At 47.4% G+C, this 26,255-nt stretch overlaps 1 protein-coding gene across 1 annotated transcript in view; it reads right to left on the bottom strand.

Moving 5' to 3' along the window:
- The window catches only part of atp10a (ATPase phospholipid transporting 10A), a 28,135-nt gene extending 16,616 nt beyond the window's left edge, over positions 1 to 11,519 (bottom strand). Inside the window, exons 1-9 of the mRNA XM_067229636.1 lie at positions 11,092 to 11,519; positions 6,205 to 6,409; positions 5,228 to 5,313; positions 3,048 to 3,154; positions 2,609 to 2,740; positions 2,013 to 2,143; positions 1,483 to 1,735; positions 901 to 1,118; positions 186 to 380 (exon numbers count right to left, since the gene is read on the bottom strand). Coding sequence (XP_067085737.1) covers positions 186 to 380; positions 901 to 1,118; positions 1,483 to 1,735; positions 2,013 to 2,143; positions 2,609 to 2,740; positions 3,048 to 3,154; positions 5,228 to 5,313; positions 6,205 to 6,409; positions 11,092 to 11,519 — 1,755 coding nt within the window. The remainder of the gene's footprint in view (positions 1 to 185; positions 381 to 900; positions 1,119 to 1,482; positions 1,736 to 2,012; positions 2,144 to 2,608; positions 2,741 to 3,047; positions 3,155 to 5,227; positions 5,314 to 6,204; positions 6,410 to 11,091) is intronic.
- Positions 11,520 to 26,255: the final 14,736 nt, after the last annotated feature.

Here is a 26,255-nt window from a genome sequence, read left to right as displayed (position 1 = left end):
AGGGGCGGAGGGATGGAGGACAAGATTGGAAGGGGTGAAAAATGGAGGAGGGGACGAGAGGAGGGATGGAGGGCAGGATTGGAGGGGGTGAGGGATGGAGACAGGGAGGCGTGGAGGAGAGGAGAGATGGGTGGATGAGGAGAGGGGGGGGGGCAGGGAAAGCAAGCACGTGTAGAGGGTTTCACCTTCTGCCTGGGCTGGTTGGGGGACGACACCACCACTGTGTTGCAGATGGTGAGAGCGATGAAGAAGTCATTGATGTCGCTGAGGTCGGAGGGCAGCTGGGAGAGAGGCTGGCTGTGGAAACGCATGAAGTCCATCTGGCTGCCGCCTTCGTTGACCTTGTCCAGGAGCTGAGGGTCAGGTGTGATGTCCTTCTCCTGCAGGACACAGAGCACACAGGTCAGACCCTGGGACCGACAGACAGAGAAACAGAAAGACAGACACGCAGGCAGAGAAAAAGATAAACAAACACCCAGCCGGACGAACAGGCAAACTAACCAGGCAGACAAAAACAGCTAGCCAAACAGACAGACAGGTAAACAGCTAGTCAGACAGACAGACAGGTAGACAGACAGTCAGGTAAACAGCCAGACAGGTAAACAGCCAGACAGGTAAACAGCCAGACAGGTAAACAGCCAGAGACAGGTAAACAGACAGACAGGTAAACAGCCAGCCAGCCAGACAGGTAGACAGCCAGATAGACAGCCAGCCAGCCAGACAGGTAGACAGCCAGACAGACAGCCAAACAGGTAAACAGCCAGCCAGCCAGGTAAACAACCAGCCAGACAGGTAAACAACCAGCCAGACAGGTAAACAACCAGACAGACAGGTAAACAGACAGGACCCCCAGCAGACAGCAGGGTGTGCTGGTGCCGGGGCCGGCAGGCCGGGACCGACCATGGGGCTGCTGAAGGCCGTGTGCTTGGACAGGATGCTGGCCCGCTTGGCCTCAGCCCGGCTGCCCGTCCGGCGATGGGACTTGGTGCTCTGGGAGCGCAGCACCACCTTGGCGCTCTGGTGGCTAGTGACGCTGTCGCGTCTGGACAGGGTGCCACCGTGGGACACACACTCCTCCTCCTCAGAGTCCAGCTCCTGGTACATGGCTAGTCTCCGAGCTGGAAGGGGAGGGACACACACACACACACACACACATGCACGTACACACACACACACAAAGAAAAATCAATTCATGATGCGCGTGCACACACACACACACACACACACACCACTTCCCATCCCACACGGTCATGTATAAACAGATTCTACAGTCAAATTCCGTAGTATAAACAGATGAACACATCGCTAAACAGAGCACCGCCCGACGTGTCCCACCCTTGCCCTCCGGCCTCTCTCAAAAGCAGCATCCCTTCATCTCACGCTTTCATCCGAAGCCACGTGCTGCGCGTGGCTTTGAACCTGCGACCTGTTGACCCACAGCACAGCGCTCTAACCCCTTGAGCCATCCTCCGGCCCTCGTACCGTTGGCGTCGTGGGAGTACTCCACCCCGGCCACCGTGCAGCGGCGGAACACCATCTTGTTCTCGGTCAGCGTGCCGGTCTTGTCTGAGAAGATGTACTGCATCTGGCCCAGGTCCTCGGTGATGTTCAGTGCCCGGCACTGCAGCTGCGAGTCGGTCTCCTCGTCGTACAGGTCCACGTCCTGGTGGATGAAGAACACCTGGCAGATCTTCACGATCTCGATGGACACGAACAGCGAGATGGGGATCAGCACCTGGAGAGGGGGAACGGGCAGGCGGACGGTAAACAAGACTGCGAGGTGGGAGATACACAGGAAATGTGGTTGCACATCCTATGTGGTTTTTGGTATCTAGGGCCTGCTGTCTGGGCTTATAGAGCAGGAGTCCTAACCAGATCAATTGTAGTAAATAAGAGAGTCTGTGAAGGTAATACATGATTATATTCATGTATGTTTTTGTAGTTTTTTTGTTGTTGCAGGAAGCATCTTTACGTCATTGGTTCTGGTAATCTGGGACCCGGGCATTCCATACCTGAAATACGATGATCATGGTGAGGAAGAGATAGATGGCCGACAGGGCGGGCGATAAGTCGGTTCCCTCAGGACTGAGAACGTCAAACACGGGCCTCTTATCGCCATATTGAAACATCCACAACCCGTGACCTGGAACAGCAGCAGAACAAGGTCATTCTACCCTCACTGTTGATAAGTAGAAGATTTAAACAGTGGTACAGCACCAAGTTGCTCGAAGACATTCAGAAGCTCTCCAGTCTACAATAACCAAAGCATCCCAAATAAATAGCTTGAAAACATTTGAAGTATTATTTAAATTCAATGAAATTCAATTGGGAACACAACTCTGTGATGTTGCTGTTTTTAAAGCACACTACCCAGTGGTAAAGCGCATTAAAATCTCTAAGCAAAAAGACAGTTCTCAGCTCTCAAAATCGGCTAACCTATCTAAGCATCCCAAATAAATACGCAAATATTTTTGACACAACACTTCAATTCAATGACATTTTCTTCGGAACAAACCCCCGTTTAGACGATCATATGCTTGTGAACGTTTTGACCCAAACGAGTTCAGTCGAATTTCCAGAGGCCGTTCCGACCTGTGGACACACCTACCGATGGCTGCCAGGAGGCACATGATCAGCAGGATGATGACACACCAGAACACGTCCACGTTCATCTGCCTCTCCAGCTTGCTGCGCTTGTAGCGCGGCCCGTTGTTGTTCAGCATGGCTTTGGTCTCGTGACCTGGGAGGAACCGGGAGTTAGGGAGTCAGGTGGCTGAGCGGTTAGGGAGTCGGGCTAGTAATCTGAAGGTTACCGGGTCGATTCCCGGCTGTGGCAAATGACGTTGTGTCCTTGGGCAAGGCACTTCACCCTACTTGCCTTGGGGGGAATGTCCCTGTACTTACTGTAAGTCGCTCTGGATAAGAGCGTCTGCTAAATGACCTTCCCAGAGGGGGGGGGGGGTTGTGTGTGTGGTGGATGATAGAAGAGGTTGAGTGTGGTGGATGATGGTGGAGGCTGTCTGTGCTGGCGTCACGGCGGCGGTTACCTGCATAGATCACGATCCCCACGGCCTCCTCGGTGTTGCGGACGGTGCAGCCTCGCAGCAACAGGTTGTCCTTGTACAGCCCATCCCTCCTCCCACTGCGATGCACACTGTCCCAGACAGCCCAGAAATAACAGAATTACTGGTGCTGCCAGCACAGCACACAAGCAGCAGCTTCTGAGCAGACCAAGCAGTCGTATCCTCGGCTATTTCCCATCAGCTGCCCTCAGTCATGGCAAAAGTTGTGAATCTGAAGATTCCGAGGTTGATCTGAAGGAGGGAACACTCGTCGTTCTACTCGGTGGGACTCGTCCAATCACAGGCGAGCCTCAGGAGGGATACCGTATCACGACGCGCTCCCCGGGTCTCGTGACGTAGAGTTGAGGAGATCCCCTAGGTCTCCATTCCGGCTGGGACGGCTCCCTCTGGGAGAGGGGGGGGGAAGCCAACCTGGCAACCCTCCATCCCCCAACCCCATCATCTCACCTCAACATCCCAGAGTTAAAACGCATACAAATCAGGACGCTTGATAGAAAGCGCCAGACGCGACCAGAATCCCACATCAGTCCTAACTACCAGTCGGACCTGCGGGCTGGTTCAAACAGCTCTGAGAGTAAGCTTCCATACTCTCAGAGTAAGAAGTCAAATGCAAATGGGAGAGATTTAAACGAGAGCCAAAACGTTCGACGCCCCTGGTGCAAAGAGGCTAAGCTTTTAACGTCAGCCCTAATCCCATTACTAAATCGAGGATTACATCTGTGTTAGTTAAATAGCCCACAAGTGTTGGTTTGGAGCGCCGTTTAATCGCCTGCCCCTTCCCAGTGGGTCTTCTGGGGAAGAGGCTCTGTCAGCACGTTTAGCTACATTAGAGGAGGGGAAGGGGGAGTGGTAGAGCCTTTTCCCGGACGGCAGCCAGACTGACACAGAGCCCAGGGATAACCATTTCCCTGGGCTCTCTGGAGGCGTCTGCCCCTGGTATCACGGCCAGGGCCCAGCCCAGTCACCAAACGGATCCCAGTTCGGACCTCCGGATTCTCCGCTTTCTCTCCCCGCAACGTTGTGAGATTAGACCGTGATGCCAGTGGCCTGTGATAGTTACCCAGGAGGTGTGCCGTTGCACAAACACACCACACCACCCACACACACACACACCACCTACACACCACCCCCACACACACAGCATGGCAACGGAAGGATGGCAGCATCTGGTCCCCGTCAACGCTGGGAATAAATGTCATAACCCTGGGGCTCCAGGTCAGCAGACTGGCTGGCCTGGCCGGAGCCCTCCGTAGCCCCGCAGCAACACTGGGGACCCTCTTCGGCCCCAAGGGGCCTGCGTCCTACTGCTGGAGACCAAGAACACCCTGACACCAGCCTAGAAGAGAGCCTGGAGGTAGCTCATCGAATCACTGCACGTACCACGCAGGCTAAGGCCTTCCTGCAGAGGCCTGGGCTCACAGTCTGGCCTTGGCCCTTCGCTGCATGTCTTTCTCTCCCTGCAATTCCCAGTCACTCTTCACTTGAAACTGTCCATAAAGCATGAAAAATGCCCCAAATACACATATATATATATAAATAAGAATAGAACCAGTTGAAAGAGAACACCATGTGCACCATGTACGTAGTCCTCACAGCGCTGTATCGATCCCACACCAAGACCGGTTCTCCTCAAGCTCCCTGCACTACCGCGACCTCTGACCTTCTCAGACAGGGAGAACCCGGTTGCTTACGTTTTGCCCTCTTCGACACGAGGAGGGCAAAGGAGCTGAGGGAGGAAGACCTGATCGCTTCTGGAAATGTGCTGGCAAAGAGTTACTTGGGTAATTACGCTCTATAATAGAGTGGGGGAGCCATCTGAATAATGCTAGTGCAAGTGAAATGCAAAGCGCAGCCCTGTGAGGACATTATTAAACTTTGGTTTGTGGGTCAAAAATACCCACTCATCCAGGAGATTTTACTGGTTAATGAGCTTTTAACCAAGATGGGCTCCACGGGACTGAGACATTTGAAAGTATTACCACCATCTAGGAGTTATTGCGATGAAAACAAATCATCCCAATGACCAAAAGTACAATTAACCCTGATAACGAATGATTATAGCTGAATCAAGCTTTCTGTGCAATTAACAGGCACCAGTGTGTGGATGACAAATTACACTGCATGGACATTTTAATTATACTCACATGTAACCACGGAAACGGTTCAGGTCGTTGTTTGGTTTCTCACATTCAATTACGCTGTTGTACTTCGAAGGGTCAAAGTCACAATCCTGCAAGAACAGACTTAGTTTAGTGATTCAGGTCCTTAAGAGGAACAGACACCTCAACTGAAGAGAGCATTCATGCATCAACAATCTCTAGAGTAGGTGACAAAATTAATAAAAAATTGAGAAATTACCCACTAAGTAGGCCAATGGATTCTTGCCACCGGTGTGTGAATGGCAAAACAAACTTTTTAAAGTCGGTTTCAGAACACTGACAGAGCTGTTAAAGTGCTTTTGTTGGTGGAGTGCGAGTAAACAAGGAGACTAGCTCAAAAAGTCCATTAGCTTTCGTCCACATCCCATGGGGGGTTTAGGTTCAAGGTCAAAGGTATAAAATGCAGTCGGAGCAGTTAGGATTTTGCATCCAGTAACCGTGCTCTTCTGCTGCCTGTGTTTTGGGAAACAGGCCAACGATGAGAGCGACGGCTTCACACCTGGGTGTTGTGTCTCGGCTTTGGCAGACTGCTGGAACTGGCCAATCAGACCACCAGCTGAACACACCGACCCCAAAACAAACACCTCTCCATTCCACAAAACACACACGCTTAAAAAAAAAAAAGGAAGGAAGAATCACTACCACCCATTTCCCTTCCTCCTCACTACCGTCACCCTCCCCTCTAGTAGAGTTTAAACTGCTTATCGAGACGAGCGTTGCAATTTTAGTTTGTCAACAAGCTAGTCTGAGTGTTTCGACATGAAACAGTGTTTCGGAATAGAAATTGGGTGCTACTGGCCAGCAATATGACGTTTACCGTAGTAGCTCGCACCACTTGCTTTTCTTTTTTTTTATGCATACAAAACATCACGAAGACTCCGAGGATATATACACCGTATCCTATCCACATACGTCTGACTGGCTTTAGGAAGAAGTCAGGAGCCGAGAGTGGTGGTTCTCACCAGGTCGAGGAAGCTGCGGACCACCTGCCTCTGCTTGAGGTTGGTCTCTCCATCCAGGGTGGCCGTCTCAATGTGGCACAGCCGGTCCGGGTCGCTGGAGCTGAGGAGCAGGACGTCGGCAGGGAGGATCTCATTACAGCGCAGCCTGATGAAGTCGCCCACCCGCACCTCCTTCCAGAACTTCTCCACGTACCGCCTCTCTGGTCTGCCGCAGGAAACGGAACGTAACAACAACAACAGTGTTAGAGATAGAAATCTGTTGGTTACACTTGTGGGTTTTATCATGGGGAACAATAGGAGAATGGGATGCCTTTTTCTTTTGTTTAGATATTGGTCTATTCAATTTGCCATATGATATGCTGATGGAAGGGTAACCACGATGATACGAACGACTGAATGACTACCACAGCCTAAGTAGGCAAATCCTTAACCCTGTAAGACCCCTGGTAGCTCTCTAATTGCTCGTTTTCTTTTTGAAAGACCAAGCTCGGAGAGCTAAAAGTGATGTTGTAATTTTTAACCGGGTCTTACAGGGTTAAATCCCATGAGCCAGATGTTCTGGCCGAAACAGATGCTCACAAGCATCTAGTCGACCATCTTAAATCTTGTGCCTCCGAATCTCTGAGGTGATGTGGGAACGTCTGTTCCAGGTGTAAAGACTAACAGGAAGAACCCGGAAGGAAAACTGCCGCTTGCGGCGATTCTCCTTTCCCGGCCCCTGGAAAACCTTCTGTGTTCTCCTCCTCCAAGACCAAAAAGGAAACTTGACCACTAGTTAACCTGCTCTCCCAGGCCAGCCAGCAGCAACCTGGGATTATTCCACTGCAGTGATAACAACGTACTGGTTGAACGTGGACGAAGACCGTCTATGATTCTGATCCCTCATCCCTTTCTGATTCTGATTCTGATATGGGGGTCAGAGATAGTAGGACGATGCTACCCTACTACAGGAAGTGTCCCACCCACATGACACCATACATTGTCTTTCACACAAGGAGAAGCTTGTTGGAGGGAATAATTTCCCCTCAACCAAGGCTAGCTATATATAGAAGCAGTCTGGGTTGCACAGCAGAATAAGTGGACTCTCCAAACCACACAAGTTCGTACGATGACTGTTTCACCACCAAGTTTGTTTACCCCTCAAAACCAGATGTCTCAATACAGTTCTCTAAATAGGAGATAACTTCAGCCCGTGTCTCAATCCACCATTATAAACAGGCTGCAAACACACTGATAAGAACGCCCCGAAAGATATTTAATTATATACGGGAGGGATACATTTCTAAACGTTTCAAATATTCCTGATAGCGAGATTGTTAAATAATGCATTCCCCCACAGATATGGTAGCGGCCCGAAACCAGCCCACAATAGCTGAACGCTTGGAGAACCCTCGGAATTAGTTATGTATTAATTCACACCGCTCTCTCTGCATTAAAAGCTCCCATGTTCAGCCTTCAGTTGTGTGCCGGCTTCCCCCTCTCCCTCTTGAAGTGTCTGTGAACATGAAGAGGCTTCCTAAAGGGTATATGAAGTATCTGCCTAAATGGATCTCAATGTGTATGAGAACTGTGGTAAACAATAGTGTCGCTTACGTAACCCCATCTCCCAGACTTCTGCTAATGTTCCCGATATGCTTCTATTTCAAACTGAGCCTGAAGATCTTTCACATCAGCATTCAGTTACAGGACAAACACCACAACATCATCTTTATGCACAGCCAACAGAATGCCTAGAAAGAACATGAACAATATAATAAGACGATAACAAGGCCACATGATTTGAGCCAGGTTTGGTACATTGCACAAGATATTTACTTCCTCAGAATTATAACCATGATAAGGAATCACAGTAAGAACAACAACAACAACATTCTGAACCATCAACAACACCAGCAACAGCATCATACTGGCTAGGGAAGTGCAGTGTTTAGTTATTAACCCTTGTGTTATCTCGGGTCATTCTGACCCATCAGTCATTGTGACCCACCGTCGTATTGCGACAAATTTACCTCATACAAAAACAAAGTGAATCATTTTCTTTTAACTGTCAGGCTGTCTCAGACCCCCCACATTGGAATGGTTAAAAGAAAATTATTTTTATTTGTTTTTGTATTGGGTAAAATTGGGTAAACACAACGGTGGTTCGTTATGAACCATTGGGTCATGTGACCCGAAGGCAGCACGAGGGTTAATGTAAATTGTTTTAAAAGGAGAGAGATTCCAAAAACGCAAAACCCCGTCTTTCAGCGCTGCAGTGCTTAACCTACTCCAGTAGCCAACGGGCCCAAGACTTCCCTTCATCAATGTTGTGAAGGACTTGAACCATTTCATGTACCCCTATGCTGTTCTATTCTCCTCCATTCTATGTTGTTGGCTTAGGTTTTGAAGCCATGTCATTAATGGACTCTGTACTATGAGCAGGAAGTGTCAACAAACGTCTGTGCAGAGAAAATTCCCTGCATTCTTGTTTCTCCATCTTACAGCCAAGGAACCAAGGCTGAATATTCAAAACACCTCCAGAAACAGATTTTTTTTATCATAAACATGTGAACAGGAGCTGAAATACTGTTCATTTTGAATTCAGACCAATGCTTCAGACAACTCCCAACCTCATGCGAGCACTTTAAACACTATAATTCGCAGGAAACACAGGAAATGTTAGGTGGGGGACAGTTTTTGTTATGCTCAATGTGAAAATTCTATTGTTGAACAACTTTGGAGTTCTGGCAATCACAACATCTTCCAATAGTAGGCTGCAGTCTGGGAAACAAGGCAGTTTGTCACTCCCTGTTGCCTGAGAGACAAATAAAAGCAATACAACCGTGAAATAGTACAACCGGGAAGTACAAACCATGAAACAGACAGGCAAAACTACAGCAAAGATAAAAAGGAATCTCACAAAAACAACAACAACTTGTATAACAACTTGTCATGTGTTGTGCAGAAACATACTTAGGAATATTTGCTGATATCTGAGCACTTACGACCCTCATACATTGCATTCCTCGTAGCTTGAGAGGAGGATAGTCACTCTGACCTTTGAGACGGTGACAAAAACACCAAGCAGCATGTGAGTCTCTCTGTGTATTAGGTAAACATCTAGCCAAAACCTGATGCAAGTGTTGCAGGCCCGCTGGCCCACGACCCCAATGAAGAGAGGAGACAGTGAACCTCCCCAGTGTTGAGCCCCCCCCCCCCCGTCTTCAGCATGTTTGATAAGGCTGGATTGATAGAACTGTGCCACACAGGTATGTAACCCCCCCACCCCCCCCTCCAGCTGTTGTCATGGGGTGACAACCACACAGAATAATTGGTCTTGTTTTCTGCCTGTATCAGCTGAGACCTATGGTACAACAAATGTTCATTAAAAGAAAAACTCATGGAAAATCACTGCCACTCGAGCCACCTGGGAGGAAACAGAAAACAAGGCTGCTTGTTGAAATTTCAAAAAGATAAGTCATCTTAATTGCACAATTGTTGGCGCATAGCCTAGTTGTTGTCTAGTCTGGGGTTGTTTTGCTACGTATTGACCACAGCACAAGTTACAGAAAAAAATTCAATCATGTCCAACCCTGAGAACAGCTCTGGCCAGAAGCTACCTAAAACTGTACAGTCACAAAAACACTGAACCTTTCTCCAACCATGAATCATTGACTGTGCATGGCTGACAGTGCTGCTTTTCATTAAGGGCAGTACGCTCTCAGCACACGGACTCCAGAAAATAAATAAGTACAAACTTTCTCAGCGAACAGAGAGCAGCTCAGGATCCCTTCAGGGGAAGCAGAGGTCGAAGAAGCCACTTCCAGGAGAATGTTTGGAGACAAATAATTACAGTTCAAACACCAGACGGCCTGGCTTCTACAGCCACACAAAGAAAACTTCGTTTGCGGTTCCAAGTGTCACCTGTAAACACTGTGGGCCGAAAACAAAAAAAGTAATCGCTCCTTTCAAGCATGCCTAATTTGCCTTGCCCGAAACACAGCATTCTGCTAAATGAGTACCAGCATGTCAAGGTACTTTCCAAATCTTCCTCTGCCCTGAATTTTGAAAAGATATGCACAGCAAAAACACAACAAAGACCTAAACTCAAGTTTCTCCCGTTCAGGGATGTGTCAATGTGAAGCATGGGTTCTCTACAGCAGGGCTGATATCTGAACACTCCTTACAGTCACAATAACAGCAACAGCAAAGAGAATGGACAGAGATCCTACAGACCACATGAACCCAGAGCAGGTTCAGGTCCATTTTAATTCAGTAAATTCGGGCAGTTGGAAGCTGGTCTTCTGACCACCAGTGATACTGAGGATGTTGTTTACAAATAAGGATAAACAGACGGGTTAGGCCCATGGTAACAGGGGAAAACATCACTACAATGTAAAAAAATAAAATACCCTGGCAGAAGGAACAATAGAAAGTATTTATAGTTGTCGTTTTATACGTGTCAAAATCCAAATTCCAATGTCCAGGTTTCTCTCTGCATGAACGACCCAGAGGCCTGGAATCATCCGCCATCAATCACAGACTCAAGAATCCGACTGCTAGTAGCTGTTTGCAGAATTCTAACTAATTCTAATCCGACATTATGGATGTGATTGCGATGGCATATTTCAAACGGAAGTATCAACAACCTGGAAAGATAATCTGGGTTAATTGTTTACCAACGATATGGCAAATTGACAGAAACGGAGGCTAACTGTTGCAAAGGACAGCCTGTAGGGTGCTTAGCAAAACGACGATGATCTTGACAATAATGTTCGTAGAATACCAGATGGTGATCTACAAACAGTAACAAAGTATCATTGAAACAGATACTTGTTGACACACAATATGTTCGCCCAAAGATGATGGCTAATCGGATCAAATGCATCGATCCGTAGGCTACATTACCTGCTGTATACCAGACAATCCATGTGATTTATTTCTTTATCAGATCGGTGTCTTCTGTAATCTTCCCATAGATCTTTGATAGCGGTGACAGACAAAATGAAGACCACAGGGGCCAATGCCAGTTCTGGTTGAAATGCATTGACAACGGGAACAAAGTTTAACAATGCGATGAAAACAAAATACACATTCGCAAACCTGTGGAACTGTTCGAAAAGATTTTTCGGTAAAAACGAGAGAAATGTGTATTTGGTCGTTTTAATCTTATTGTTTGCATAGTGTCTGTTTGGATTGTCCTCTCCTTTCGCATTATCATACAATATATTTGAGTGAACAGTTCTGGCTTTGTTTTCCTTCTTGTTTTTCTTCTTTCTCTGCTTTTTAACTTTTGAACCTTTGGTTGCTTCAGCTTCTCCAACATCTAGCGCCATACTTTGCCTCAAACTTCCAAACTTTTCTTGTCCGTTGTCTGAAAGTAGCCTACGTTATCATGCTGTTTTGTTTCCGCAGAATCGCATCGTTCCTTTTAAGCAGGTTTATCCTTTTTACTCACATCCTCGACTTTTTCCATTCCCTCTACGGTCTAAGCAGAAGAAACTTTTATTGTCTTTTTCCTGTTGCGAGTGAAGATGCTTTGAAAGCGAGTAGCGAGGCACAGAAACACGTTAAACTCAATCGACGATCTGTAAACTGCAGGGATTTACTTTATTTAGAAACCAAAGAACGTATGATGCGTGAAGATCAGCTCATTTGTGCAGGTTATGCGCAAACAGTTGTCCGTGAAGGAAGGGAGTAGGCTGGTCATTTCTGACGAAACACGACCGAAAGCCCCTCTCAACCACGCTGCGTTTTTTTCCTCTTGGATGGAAGTGCCACGCGGTATTATTTGAGTTCATGCAGTTCTGCCGGGAAGTCAGACAACTTTCTCTGTTTTTCAAAGTCTGTTTTGACTATTGATTCCCATGCGGCAGGCTGGAAGGATACCGGTTGGCTATATTGAGTATCTGTTGAGGATTTGAAGTTTTTGTAAAGAGAAACCATTGCGAAAAAAAGAAACTTTATCTTATATGGTTTTGGAATAGTTTTTGGAAGTGGTAGAGCGTTTGACTACAGATCAATATAGGTCGCAGGTTCATGTCACCTTTAGTAGGCCTATGTCATTTTGGATTACAGCATCTGCTAAATTATAATTAATTTACATTGACAGTTATTTTGTAATCAGCTTCCAGCAGGACCATCACTCCAGTGACCAAAGGAATTAAACACAGTACACAGGGCCTATATGTTGAAAAAAGTTTAACCACTGCTCTCTGTGCCATGGAAGAAACGAGCTGCCATATTTTAAGTCGTTTGGTCGCTGTGGAGACCAACGTGACTCAGTACTGTCGCTGGTCGCTTCTGAGGTCAGGTTCAGCTCCAGTTGTCTCGGTTCCAGTTCTCTCTGGCCATCCATCACAGGGAAATTGAATTGTTCCCCGTGCCAAAATGCCACAGAGTCCAATCAACCATTACTTTTTAGCCCAACAGCTGGATGGTCATATTGCAAATCACAGCAGACGGCCCTGAGATAGGCCTCTGATTTATCTCCTACAGGGCCACGGCTGGCTAAGTGGCCAGCCTGTCTTTCAGAGGCTGAAATACTAGGGGATTCTGCAGCCTTTTTCTCCAGGAAAATACTCCTGTGGCTGCATACATATGGGAGTCCATGCAATTTCTATACAGTTGTGTTAGATGTCTGGGTGTGACAATCTCTAATTTAACTATCTTAATGTGTTCATATTTATGGTTACATTCTGTCTGGTTCTGTTAAGATGGGGCGCTTAACTATAATGCTTTGATGTATACAATCATTTGGCATGTACAACAATAGGAAAGGGGGTGAACCATTTGGTGTCCTGAACAAGCTTCAGGTTTTGCCCTGAAAAACACGCCCCCTTGTGGTATAGCCAGGAGGTTTTTGATCTTACCCTTCAGAGAGAAGTTATTTTCTGACTCGTATAGGCAGAGGCCTCACCGTAGCGGCCTGGGTTTGAACAGGCCCTTTGTTACACATCATCCCCCCCCCTCTCTCTCTTTCTCTCTCTCTCTCTCTCTCTCTCTCTCCCTTTCTCTCTCTACCCCAGGTTTCCTGTCCCTCTATACCGCACTATAATAAACAATAAAGGCAGCAAAACCCCCCTGATTAGCTGTCCTCCTCCTCCTCCGACCCCCACACAACCCGGTCAGGGTTGCAGCTTTGGGCCCAGAGCCAGCCCAGAGCCAGCACAGGGTGGAACACAGATTCAGGTACCGCAGGACAATGGGAATCCTTCAGCAGCATCTTCTCGCATGAAAGGTTGTCATGGTAATTGCAATACGCCAAAATGATGCATCGTTTGAACACGCGGAACCTCGTAGCCCTTGTAAAGGTTTAGTTCACGATCTCATTGTGGATGGAAAATGTGAAACAAAGACAATGTGGCAGGTTCGACTTTTGTGCCTGCAACACAGCAGTGAAAATTGGAACAATTAAGACGATACAACACCATTGCAGTGCCTGGCGACAGAAAATATTAAGATGTAATAAAACAATTTGATGGCCTCCTAATGTAAAATATGAGGACATCAGTATTCTTTAAGAGTATGAGAATTCAGAATATTACAGTAATATCAAGTCAAGGATGAATAGGAACAATGGAAGCTACCCCTGCAAGTCTTTAAACCTCTGATTACATATTGCTTATATCTAGGCTATGATATTTAGTTTTTTAGTCAGATAAACATGCACCCAGACTGCAGCACCAATTGTGGTTACTGCACTGCACAGCTGCACTGTTTTAGAAGGGAGAGGTTTGGAATCTCTGAGGCTGAGAGAAGCCGTCCTGGCAGCCCTCCAAAGACCAGGGTGTATGGAAGCAGGTAGACAGTACTCTGCCACACCTGTCTGAGCATGCATCAAGTCTCACTAAACAGAGAGAGAGAGAGTACGCCCTCGAAGGAAAAGTCTGACTCCAACTGTAAAAGGGTAATTGCCCCCCCCCCTCCCCCGCAACCGAGGACAAATCCAATAGGTTAAAAGGGTGATATATCATGACATAGAAATGAAACCATTTGTTTTTGTTGTATTGAGGGTATCAGGGTAATATGAAAAGTTGCCTTTTTTATTTGACATGACTGCACTGGAGGTTCAGATTTCTCTGTAGCTCACTGTTAGACGGGGGCTTAGTGCGTGCTATTACCCCGCGCCTCACATGCACTAAACGTTTGTCTGACGGCCCTTCCGGTTGATTCTGAACAAGTCTCATCCACCCTGCTTCTCTGAGACGGAGACAATCGCCTTGCTCTCCCGGCCAAAAAGCGGCCCGCCAGAAGAGGGCATGAGACTCAAAACAGTGTGCGCCAAACGTTCCGCTGTTCCCATAGCAATGTGTCCTTGTGCGCGCGCGTGCATGCGCGCGAGCGCCATTCCACTTATTCTATTATTGCTTTTCACTTCCACACTGTGTCGATGCTGAATAGACTCAATCAGTGGTTTGCAAAGAGTTTCTGACTGATAGTCTACAGTGTCAGTGAGTTCTCCAGATTGAATGCTGAGACCGTGCGTAGGTGTGTTCGAGCCATGACAGTATTCAAGCCTTGGTATTCCCACCCACCATCAAATCTGTTTTGGCGTTTGGCTCCATGGAGGATTTCAGCGCACTGGCAATTCACAGCTTTTCCTCCTAAGAAATTTGGCATTGTTAAAAAGAGGTTCGGGGGTTTGAATCACACCGCAACCTTCATGCATTTGTGAAAAGGAGCCTGACACCTGACAATGACATGATCTTGTTGCCTTGGAGACTGTTCTGCATTTGGCAAAATTCTGGATCTAATTCAATCTTACGGTTCCAGACAGTTCATAGAAAACCATCCCCAGCAGAGATCCGTCGCAACAGAACAAAACATGTTCTGTTATTTTTTTAAATATATTTTTAGTTCAGTTCAGATCAGTACACCATTGGTGCCACAGTGTGCCAAACCAAGCAGGGAGGAAGCAGGATGCTCACAGCTGCGTCCATTGGACTGCAGTATTCAGCTCTCTCCAGCATTGTGCACCAGGGCTGAGAGTCAGTCTCACACTGTCCTCATGTGCTGCTTTTCACGGGAATCCATTTACTGATCACAAGAGGGCCAGGGGTGAGGCGGGTCTGGTCGATGGAAATGATCTTGTTTCCTTCCGTGTCAGTGATGGAAGATTGCTGACATCATCGTCAAAGGAATAATATCTTGATCTCTATCCCTGAGTAACCTCAGACAGATATGAGGTTTCAGACTGCGCAGGATGCAGACGTAGGCCAGGGGGAGGACAGACACACAGACAGATCCACCCCCAGTCACAGAGACAGATAAACAGACAGACAGACACACAGACAGATTGATGGACAGACAGACAGACACACAGACAGATTGATGGACAGACAGACAGACAGACACACAGACAGATTGATGGACAGACAGACAGACAGACACACAGACAGATTGATGGACAGACAGACAGACACACAGACAGATTGATAGACAGACAGATTGATGGACAGACAGACAGACAGACACACAGACAGATTGATGGACAGACAGACAGACACACAGACAGATTGATGGACAGACAGACAGACAGATTGATGGACAGACAGACAGACAGACAGACTCCTGGGGGGACTGAGGCTGAATTAGCAGCACTCATGTTCACTGTAGTTCCCCTGACTCCCGGCCTGCTTGTAATGAATCCATGGGATGAATATTCCCTTTGTCACATGGATAAGCAGTGCCTGCTTGGCTTCCCAGTTTGGTGGGAGAGCTAGCCGCAAAGCTGCTGATTCTGTTGAAGTTGCAGATCAATCTGCTGGAATGATTTACAAGGGCTTGCAAGCAGCATTGCAGAAGCTGGAGGAGATCTCCAATCACTTATTGCAGATGGCATTCATGACCCGGACGTAACATACCTCCTTCAGTGAGGAAACACAGTTGATGCAACAGAGAGAGGTTTACAATGACATAACCCCGGACGTTTTGATGCAACTGAATACGTCTCTTCAAAGGGTGATTTCACACAAACTGTACACAGGTTTGACATCCGTACATAACGCACCTAGTATAATCTGTACCTTCAAACTTCAAATGATTTCAAGATTCAAAAATCTTTATTGTATATTACATAATGATCGGAAATTGCCTTGAGTTAGGGGCTCACGAACAGCGTGAAACAGACACCCATGAAAGACATAAAATCCCACAAAAAAACACGAACAATCCATAAAATTAACAAGAAATCCATCCAATAAATGAAATAAGGAAGAGCGGGTGTGCAAAGCTGCATTCAAAAGTAGCGACAGTGGGTTTAGCCTTGTTTGAAATGGATATTGCAGTGGGAATGAAATACGTTGAGTAAGTTCTGTGCTTTGGGGTACTCTGAAGCATCTGGCTTATGGGAGTTGCTGAAAGGAGTGGTGAAGGGGGTGTGAAGGGTTCTTAGTGATGGAGTTTGCCTTTCTTTCTCTTTCTCTCAGACTGTGAAGGTACGAGAGTTAGAAGAGTTGAGATTTTGAAGTAGTCAAAGGTGTTCGAAGAGGGTTTTATGTTCTTGGTCTCTTTGGATATCAGAATCAGAATGGGATTTATTCGCCATGAAAGTTTGCACAGACAAGGCATTGGCGGGAAGGTGCATACAATAAACATATAGGAACCTAAAATAAAAAAATGTGGACTATCTATACTAAGGGTACATAGACTAGCAGTACTAAGTGGCATTAGAATTAAATAAAATATAAAATATACAATAAAATAAAATATGATGTAAAAAATAACAAATAAAAAACTTGCCTGTCCAGCACCCTGGTCTCTCTAATCCTGCTATTGGACCACTGGGCCGGGCCAAGGTAGTCACGGGAAGAGGAATGGAAGACATGTTCTTACTTGGTTGGAGATGGCTGGGTTTAACCAGAATTGAAGGAAGCGGAGAATTGCTATCACTGTCCATGTCTGTGACAACTTTCCCTGTGTTAGAGATGAAGCCTGAACCAGCAGATAGCCAGCTTATCTGCTTGTCAGGTAGGGAAGGGCAGATATTCAATATAAAAGCAACAAAACGATGAAAGTGAGACTGAGAAAGAGAGTGACTGAGAGACGGAAGGGAGAGAGAACTCGAGAGATGAGAAGGAAGACCAGGAAAAAGAAAGGTAGAAGCAAAAAAGAGAAAAAGAAACAGAGAAAGAGAGAGAGAGAAACTAGAAAAGGTGGAGAGAGACGGAAATAAGTACGTGCAGCCTGCAGTTGGACAACACCTGATTACCACGAAGCTCTCGGCGTTTATGTTAATCAGAGCACCTAGTATTATGTGTGCACACACTAGTTCCTAGCAAGAAAACAGTAATTAATCAGAGCACAGCTCTGGAGCAAAGTGTGGGCAACCGCACTGGGCTGCCAATGAGCGGCATATCTAGGTCATGGATGTTGTTTGTAGCCCCCTCTCTGGTCTGGGGGGGGGGGGGGGGGGGGGGTTGGAGGGGAGGGGGTGGCAAAACAACAGAGGGGGCAAAAACAACAGAGTGAGTCAGAAACACCATGCTGTCCTCCCAGGCATTTTCAACAGCAGCACCGACCTGGTGCTGCTGTTGCAGGACTGTCTGAGCGTGAGTGCGGCTGTGGAGAGAGAGAGAGAGAGAGCGAGAGAGACAGAGATGGTTACTGTGTCTTCCACGTGTTATATACGCTATGTTATATGTCCTTCAGAGGAGAAGACATGAGAGAGACAAAGCACAGGAGTGAGAAACAGAGTGTCAGAGCGAGAAAGGAACAAGAGAGAGGAGAGAGAGGGAAGGGGGACAAAGAGAGGGAGAGACGGGTGAGAGAGGGAGGGAGGGAGGAGACGGAAAGAGTGAAAAGGCGAGGGGGGGAGGGAGGGAGAGAGATGGAGAGAGAGAAAAGCGAGAGAGTGAGAAAGAGAGAGCCACAGTACGTGTGAGGGGGACAGATTGTGAGCCTTCTTCTCTGGCCTGGAGACAACACACCCACTTGAAGCAATCAGAAAAGAATCATTATTTGGTTATGCAAAGGCACCAGTGTGTTGATTGCTGCCTTGTGTGTTAATGTTACGAAGAGAGACAACAGTGGTTTTCCACTCGTTGCTCCCAGCGTCTTGTACGTTAGAAAACTGTGCTATCCACATGAGACAATTAAACTGCTTATTTTTAGAGGTTTCGAGCTCTGGTTTGAGCATTCGACAACAAACAGTGAACCAAAGCATCTTTACATTCTCAGAGAAAGGATTACGTCAGAGGATAACCTATAGTATGACATATCTTTTTGGCAAACTTTCTCTTGAGATGACTGTTGGAGCCCATAAGAAAGACTGGAATGAATGTAACTAAATACAGTATAGCACATACCCTCTAAAAAACAGAGCTATACAAAGAGCCAGTGTACTCTATCGCTGCCCGACCAATCTGTGGGCTGTCTAGACATATCAGGCCAAGCAACCCATAAGCATCAGAGGAAGTATCGGCCACATCTGCTAAAAGCAATATTAAATCAAGACAATAGGGGAAGAGAAATACAAGTGGCCGAAAGGAGAAAATCAATAGAGTGGAATTCATTTTAGGAGCAGGCAAATGAGACGGCCCGCCTGCCTTCTAGAAGCTTCCTCACCGTCCAACCGTCTGGACGTTATTCAGGAGGACTCTGTCCCGCTTTCCTAAATGGTGTGAAATAAAGGGAATCGGGCGTCAGTCGTCTCGCTAGGAGAAGGAACACGCAAGGGCACCTCCGAGGCCAGGTAAGAGGAGAGTGTCCCAGTCGAAGCCATGTTAATCTAGATTGATTGGTTTTTGATTTATGGCTGGTATTTATCAAACCCACTGTGAAGGAAAATCGATGCCACTCCAGTAAAGACACCTTTTAGATTATACAACATCGCCCGCGACAGTGATCCACGGAGCTTAGAGCAACATGGCAACCTGCGGTCCAATCACTCTCCTAGATCCACAGGAAAACAGTCGCTCAAGAGAAGAACCAAGAGGAAGTAGAACCCCCCTCCCATGAAGCTCTAGTGACCAACCAAGGTCAGACTTCAGCCCTCAAGCTGCTGAAGGGCCTCCAGCGCCCAAAGAGAAACCCCCAGTGACCTCACGCTTCGCACCGGTTTGTTTTCGGAACGCAGCAGGTGAAAAGTCAGTTGTTTGCTCGTTGCCTCACACAAACAGCCCGAGCAGGCTGATTGGAGCTTGGCTGGGGCATCACAGTAGTGACGGCACCTTAGAGAGCACACGGCCAGGTGGAAGCAGATTCAGAGCAGAGGGCCACCGTCAGCTTTGAATGCAAGGAGGAAGCAGGCTGCAGAGAGAGAGAGAGAGAGAGAGAGAGAGAGAGAGAGAGAGAGAGAGAGAGAGAGAGAGAGAGAGAGAGAGAGCAAGGGAGAGCGAGAGAGAGAGAGCGAGAGAGATAGAGAGAGAGAGATAGAGAGAGAGAGAGAGAGAGAGAGAGAGAGAGAGAGAGCGAGAGGGAGAAAGAGTGAGCGAGAGAGATAGCGAGAGCAAGAGAGAGAGAGAGAAAGAGAGAGAGAGAGCGAGAGAGCGAGAGGTCCAGGGTTCTAGCTTTGGCTCTAGAGCAGGAACAGAAAAAAGAGAGTTCTTCAATCCAGCACTTGGAAGCTTTGTCTCGGCGACCGGAACCAGAGGGTGGGCTCGCTCCTGGCCCGTTGGCACCTTGTCAGGCTTCAGAGCCGGGCCGTAAATGAAGCCACAGACAGGCCCGTGATGAAATTGCCAAGCAGACAGACTGATTTATGGAAGAGGATGTCAGGGAGGCGGGGCTGATTAATGGAGTGGCATTGACTTGATGGAACCACCAACTTCTCTCTGAGGGGAGAGAGGGGGCATAGACACCACTGAACACAAGCAACAACGCTGGCTCAAAGGTCACAGTCACCAGGAGCTTTCTCTCATGGAAACTGGCTAACCTCTCCCATGTAGTCCATCTACCAATTAAACAATCCTCTCGTGTAGGGTTCCTCCCTAACAAACATTCCCGCTCTCATTCCCAGTGAGGGACGTGTCTAATGAGGAAACACATTGATTGAGTGCTCCTCCCCAGAGTTTATGAAGTAGCCAGTGGGCCGCTTAATTAAAGAGCCATCTACCCATTAGGAGATGGCTTGTGAAATAGAATGAGCATCGCTCTTTGGCGGATGAGGAGTCTTGCTGTTTCTCGAGATTTCGAAGAGAGGAGAGTACAGGAGAGGAGAAGAAGATAAGACAGGACAGGAGACAAGAGGAGCAAATATAAAAGAGGGGGACGATGGTATCCTTTTCATTTGCCCGTGCGTTCAAAAGAAGAATGAGGAACGAGGCGCCTACAAGGCGATGTCGTGGCCGTGTAAATATGAGTTATCTGCGCACCCTTGTCTTTACAACTCATGTACAGCTTAATTATTCACATGCTTTTGTTTAGTCGTGGCTGTTGATCCGTAGTGTTCAAACACCAGTCAGCCTGTGATGAATGCATGATCTCCTTGAAGGATTGAGCTGCCTGCTACCTCGATGAATAATGAACTCAGACATTCTCTGAGCAGAAACCCAAATAAATCAAAGTAATTAACTCAATAATTGATTGGATTCATTCTCCCTTCAAAATGGATACGTTTCTGCTCAATCTGCAGAAATAAGAACCTGGAAGGGCCCAGAGGCAGCGCTGGATCCTGCATAAACAACTGGCACATACTGCCAGAGGATAAGTCACTTTTTAATTACACTGTGCCACACCATGACCCCCCCAATCAATGATTCAACAGAAGCTACTTGCCAGGCTGATGTGTCAAAACAGGAATTCAGACACAAGACACTCTCTCTATAAATGATTCTCAGTTCCCAAGACTTGGTCAAATGTATAGAAAGAGACAGAGAGAGAGAGAGAGAGAGAGAGAGGGAGAGGGAGAGAGAGAGAGAGAGAGAGAGAGAGGGGGGGAGAGAGACACAGAGAGAGAAAGAAAAGAAACAGAGAACTATCTCTTGCATGATGCATGACTAAACTGCTCAGCCGAGATGACAGTTGTCTCAACTGTTACAAGTATAACAGAGTGTGTGTCTGTAAAATAGCCTGGTTTTGCTATCTGGTTTTTCAAAACTTGTGTTTGACCATAACCTATTGTTCAGTATAAGGTTGAAACTTAACTTCAATTTTTCAACTAAAAATGTGTTTTGAAAATTGATTACATTAATTTTATGACGTAAATTAATATTTAATACTAAATGAACTTGTGGCTGGGCAGTTATTGATTCGAAGGAGGCAGAGTTATTGCAAGGTAATCGTTAAAAAAACGATTTAGGTCCGTTCTAGTGCAGGTGGCCAGTGGTGTTCAGTGGTGGTTTCGGATCGATGGGCTGTGGTTGACTGTGCTTCTCTGCCTGGTTGATGTTAGACTCAGACAAGAACAATTCATTCCCATCATCTGGAGCAAACCTGTCGGACCCCAGGGGATTCTGGGTGAGGAGGTGTGCTGGTAGCTCCACTCCCAGGTCCCAGGTCTGAGATGAATAATGGATATATGTTGTGTCAACCAACACTGACTTAGTCAATCTTTCTGTTATTGACCAGTGAATCATGAATATTTTAGAGACCCCCCCCCTATAAGGTTTGGTTTGTGCTTGACTGAAGATCGTTGCAAGACGTTGCAGGTTCCAATCCCCCCTGTACTGAATGTTGCTTTGGAGAAAATGAACACATTATTATTATTTGCAGATGACTGTAGTGAGCTTGTCCCTGTCTTCTCAGCTGGCAGAAAAAGATCATTGTAGGCTGGTGACAAACCCGTCTGGTGTGTTTCTCAGAAGCAGGGCTCTCTCAAGCCACATACACACGTCCAAAACACATCCGGTTTACAACCTGTGTTTTGGGGCATGTTCTTTGGATGCTCTCGCACCTAATCATCATTTAATGTTTGCCAGGTGTATTTAATTCCAATTACTTCCTCCCTCCCTAATAGAATATAGTGCCTTTGAATGATTATATTCTGCATGCTGCAATTCAAGTATGATGCCTGATTGTCCAAACTGTAATGGGGGGGGGGGGGGGGGTGGCTGGACCCTCTGTAGTCAGGTCACATGTCAGACCTCTCAGATTAACCTCCTAATCCCGTTGTGAAAGCGACGTGGCCAAAGATGTATCTGCAGCAGTCTGCTCACGTTTCAAACGTGGCAGCAACACATAGCGGGGCAGTGAGCCATTAGGACGACAGCCGGCTAATATAACTTCCTGTTGGAAATGTCCTCTCATTAAACTGCGAACCGTGACCATAATTTAGCCACTCACCCAAATGTTGAACATGAAATACATGTAAAGCGATGGTGGCATCAGGTCATTTGAGCTAGTTTCACCTCTGACCAACCTGCCTGGTGCGGTTAATTAGTCCAGCTCTATGGTTGTCCTGTGTTGTTTGGTTTCCACCAGAGAGACCGTATGATATAGAGAGAGACCATCCACTGCCTGTGGCAGGGTGCCTAATGAGAGGAGAAATGAATGTCCCCAGACGATGTCAGCAAACTGATACCAAGGACTGACAAAAGGGGATTAATCAAGGGGGTATTATGTAATTACCAGATTAATGGAGCGTGGTTCTGGTCTTGGGTGGCCCCAAGCAGTTTTGAGGCGTTTCTGCGTGTCTGGAATTCCTCAGCGCTTGGTGGCCAATGGTCGAGGTTACTGTGTCTGGACTTCCTTAACATGGTGGCTAATGGGCGAGGTAACCGCATCAATTGCGCCCCCGGGTCAGAGTGGGATGGCCGATTACAGACAGAGCACCCTGGTTCGGTCATCACCACAGGGCTGTCTAGCACTTTCACTATGAAGAGCACCTGCTTTTAACTGGATGTGAAGTATGTGTATATTGATCGATCCCTCACAGTAAGGTGCTGAGATTGCTTTGGAAAAATGAATCAAGGAATCGAATGAATCAAAGAAAATCTATAATCCAAACAGTGAGTAGAAAGCCACAGAGGAGAGTGTTCTCCACGTCCCTGTGGGCACATGGGATTAGAGCGTGAACCTGGTGTTCATGTCCTGCGATGTGATGGATGATGGCCGAGCGGTGAGGGCAGAGCTGCAGGGACGAGGATACGAAGGATGACGTCCTGCTCAGAGGAGAGCGCCACCCCACCCCACCACCCCCCCCGGGGGGGCGGCGTGTCACAGGCTCGCCCGACGGCGAGGAGAGGATGCATCCACGGCCGGAGGGGGGGCCGGGATGGGATTTCCACAGGCCGCCGAGCGGTCTCTCCTGCGTGCATCCGGACGAGAGCCGGCTATCTCCTCTCCCGGGTGGTGGGCGGACCGCTGCGTTTCAGAGCCACGTAATCCCCCCGGTCGTGATGCAAGGCCACCTTTCTGCGGCGGCGGATGGGGGACCTGCAGTGGCAGAATGGCAGGGGGTGCAGTTGTTCAGGCTCCAGTGGAAGTTAGATCTCTGTTGACGTTTCTCCTCACCAGGGGGGAAACAGAGGCCGGGCAGATGCCTAGGGGAATTCAGCTTTGTTCTGCAAGTCCTTCATGTGAAGCGTATGAGTCATAGAGCCAGCGAACCAGCAGCCTAGCCAAACACCTGCCCACCCCCCCCTTTCCCTATGCCCCATCCCACCACCCCTCCCCTTCCCTCCCCATCCCATCCCACCACCCCCCACCATCCCATTCTATCCCATCCCGACACGCTGCCCTTCTCATCCTATCCCATCCCATCCCGTCCCCTCCCCCCACCACCCCCCGTCCCCTGCCTAACCCATCACACCAGAGGTGTTTGCCTTCCCGGGGAAAACGGCATGCTGAACATGTTTCACTGCAGAGCGTTGTGTTCCTCATGCTGTCGGTGACAAACGAAACATTCTTCAAAGCTACACCTGCCTTGTGTGTGCAAGAACACAATGGTCTCTCCTTCACAATCCTGTGCCTTTGTGGGTTTCTCAACACGGCAAACAAACATGTCCCCATATACCTCTCTTTCTCTCATCATGAGGGTCCCCTGGTTCAGAAACTCGAGCCTCAAAACTGGTTGTTGACTTTTTAGAGGCCGCTCGAAGCTCATCTATTGTTCGAGTGGAGGCTGCCTCACTCCATGTTCAGCTTCTCTTACTAAACAACCAAACACCAATTCTGTTCGCTTTTTCCATTTTGGCTGAGCTTACCAGTTAGCTTGAATCGTGAGGCAAGAGAATGAGTCCTGTTCCAATGTAGGTAGACTCAGTTCAGGAGAATATGTGTGTTTGTGTGCATGTGTGTGTGTGTATGTAAGAGTTAACTCATTATTCTAAAGGGCTTCTGGGAACGGTGCCAGGGCCAGTCTGATATGCCAAGGCACCAAAGCATTACAGAGCTCCTATTATTGAGAGCTACTGAAGTGGCCCGGTTTATTACATGCAGGGTTAAGGGACGAATGTTGTTCAAGGATGACTTTGACTACGCAGGCCCCTATCTGCGTGATGCCAGCTTCCCACTCGGAGTTTGTCCCATGTATTGGAGCATTTTCCGTCACAAAATCGAATATGGAGGGCATCAGGGCACAGCTGTGGTCCTGAAGCTTAATGAGAAAGTTACATCGAGGCGGGCTGTTACAGGAGATAGTTCAATAATGTAAGAATACATTGAGGTACTCCGCGACAGGAGAAAGCTCTATGATATATTACATTGAGGCAGGCTGTTTCAGGTGATAGCTCAATAATACAATGGTACATTTGGGTGGTCTGTTACAGAAAAATAGCTCTGAATTGATAGATTACATTTAGGTAGTCTTACAGAAGATAGCTCAATGATACAATGTTACATTTACGTAGTCTGCTACAGGAGACGGCTCAATTCTACAATATTACATATTCAGGCCATCTGTGAGAGGAGATGGCTTCAACTTCGACTGTTACGTTCACATTCGACCATGGTTAGCTCACTATTCCATAGAGGCTTTGTTTGTGTGCGTGCGAGAACGTGTGTGTATGCGTGACCTGAGGAGACTTCTGGATTTAACGTTCTGAAATCACACTCCAGTGTCCTAAACCGTCTCAGGTGCTGGCTCTAATGTGTACGCTCCCTCGGGAGACAAACCTGAATCCAGATCTCATTGGCCTCAAGTCTGAGGAAAACACAGCAGAATAGAGATTGGCTTCACCGAGGAAAAGGGACACACTTTTTGGGGATCACGTTTGGCCTTTTTCCAGCTTTATTTATTGACATGACAGTTGAAAAGACACAGGAAAACACGTGCGGGAAATGACCTCAGTCAGATTTGAACCAATGGTAGAGGCTCTTAACCCACTTTCGATCAAAAGCACGTGCTAAAAAGGAATACAAATGTAATTTCACCGAAATGTTATGAACCCCTGTGATGAACCTCTCCTTCCAGCCTGTGTATCACATGAAGCCAGAAAGATCTGTGTGTGTCGAACACCTTCACGGAGACCCAGTAGCTGTACATCACAGACACATCTGTTACCAAAGGCTTGTTTAGAGTGTTTTATTGCTTCATAGTTGGAGCGTGATCTGTGTTCAGCCCACTCTCCCGGAGAAGGCTCTTGCAAGGCTCCCGGTGTGATTAATTGGACTCCCTCTTGTGAGTGGGTGGGCAGGTCAGATGTGGGTGTGGGGATAGTGTGCGCTCCCGTCCACACAATTTGTTTTTTTTGGAGACGCTCGGCTAATCGCATTCACTTACCTCCTGCGACATCATGCCATGCTCACATGCGCGCGCACGCACGCACACATACAATACTGTGGACAGATACACACATACAAATCAACCTTTCTATGTCTCTCTCTCTCTTGCTCTGTCTCTGCACGCACGTCATCAGACACACACACACACACCCACACGCGCACATAGGAAGAGACACACGCGCGCACATGCTGCGTCTGGCCAAAAAGAGCCTTCACTCCAGGACATCCCGGCATTAGCGCTGATTGTGCTAATGATTGTATCATTAAGCGAGGCTGAAGAACAGGAGGGATGTAATGGAGGCCAGGAGACGCTGAGGCGCTGTGCGCGCTCGGAATGCATAATAAGCTCTTCGAAGGCTCCACTGAGGAAGTAAAGACACCCAATCAATTATGGAGAAAAGGGTAGAGAACAAAATATATGCATCACAGCAGGAGAAGTAGCTTGTCTGGTTTAAAGATCGTCAGTC

This window comes from Osmerus mordax, chromosome 26, assembly GCF_038355195.1.
Source record: "Osmerus mordax isolate fOsmMor3 chromosome 26, fOsmMor3.pri, whole genome shotgun sequence".
Classification (NCBI taxonomy): Eukaryota; Metazoa; Chordata; class Actinopteri; order Osmeriformes; family Osmeridae; genus Osmerus; species Osmerus mordax.
Note: the sequence above shows the minus strand (reverse complement) of the source record. Positions and strands in the feature narration are given on the sequence as shown.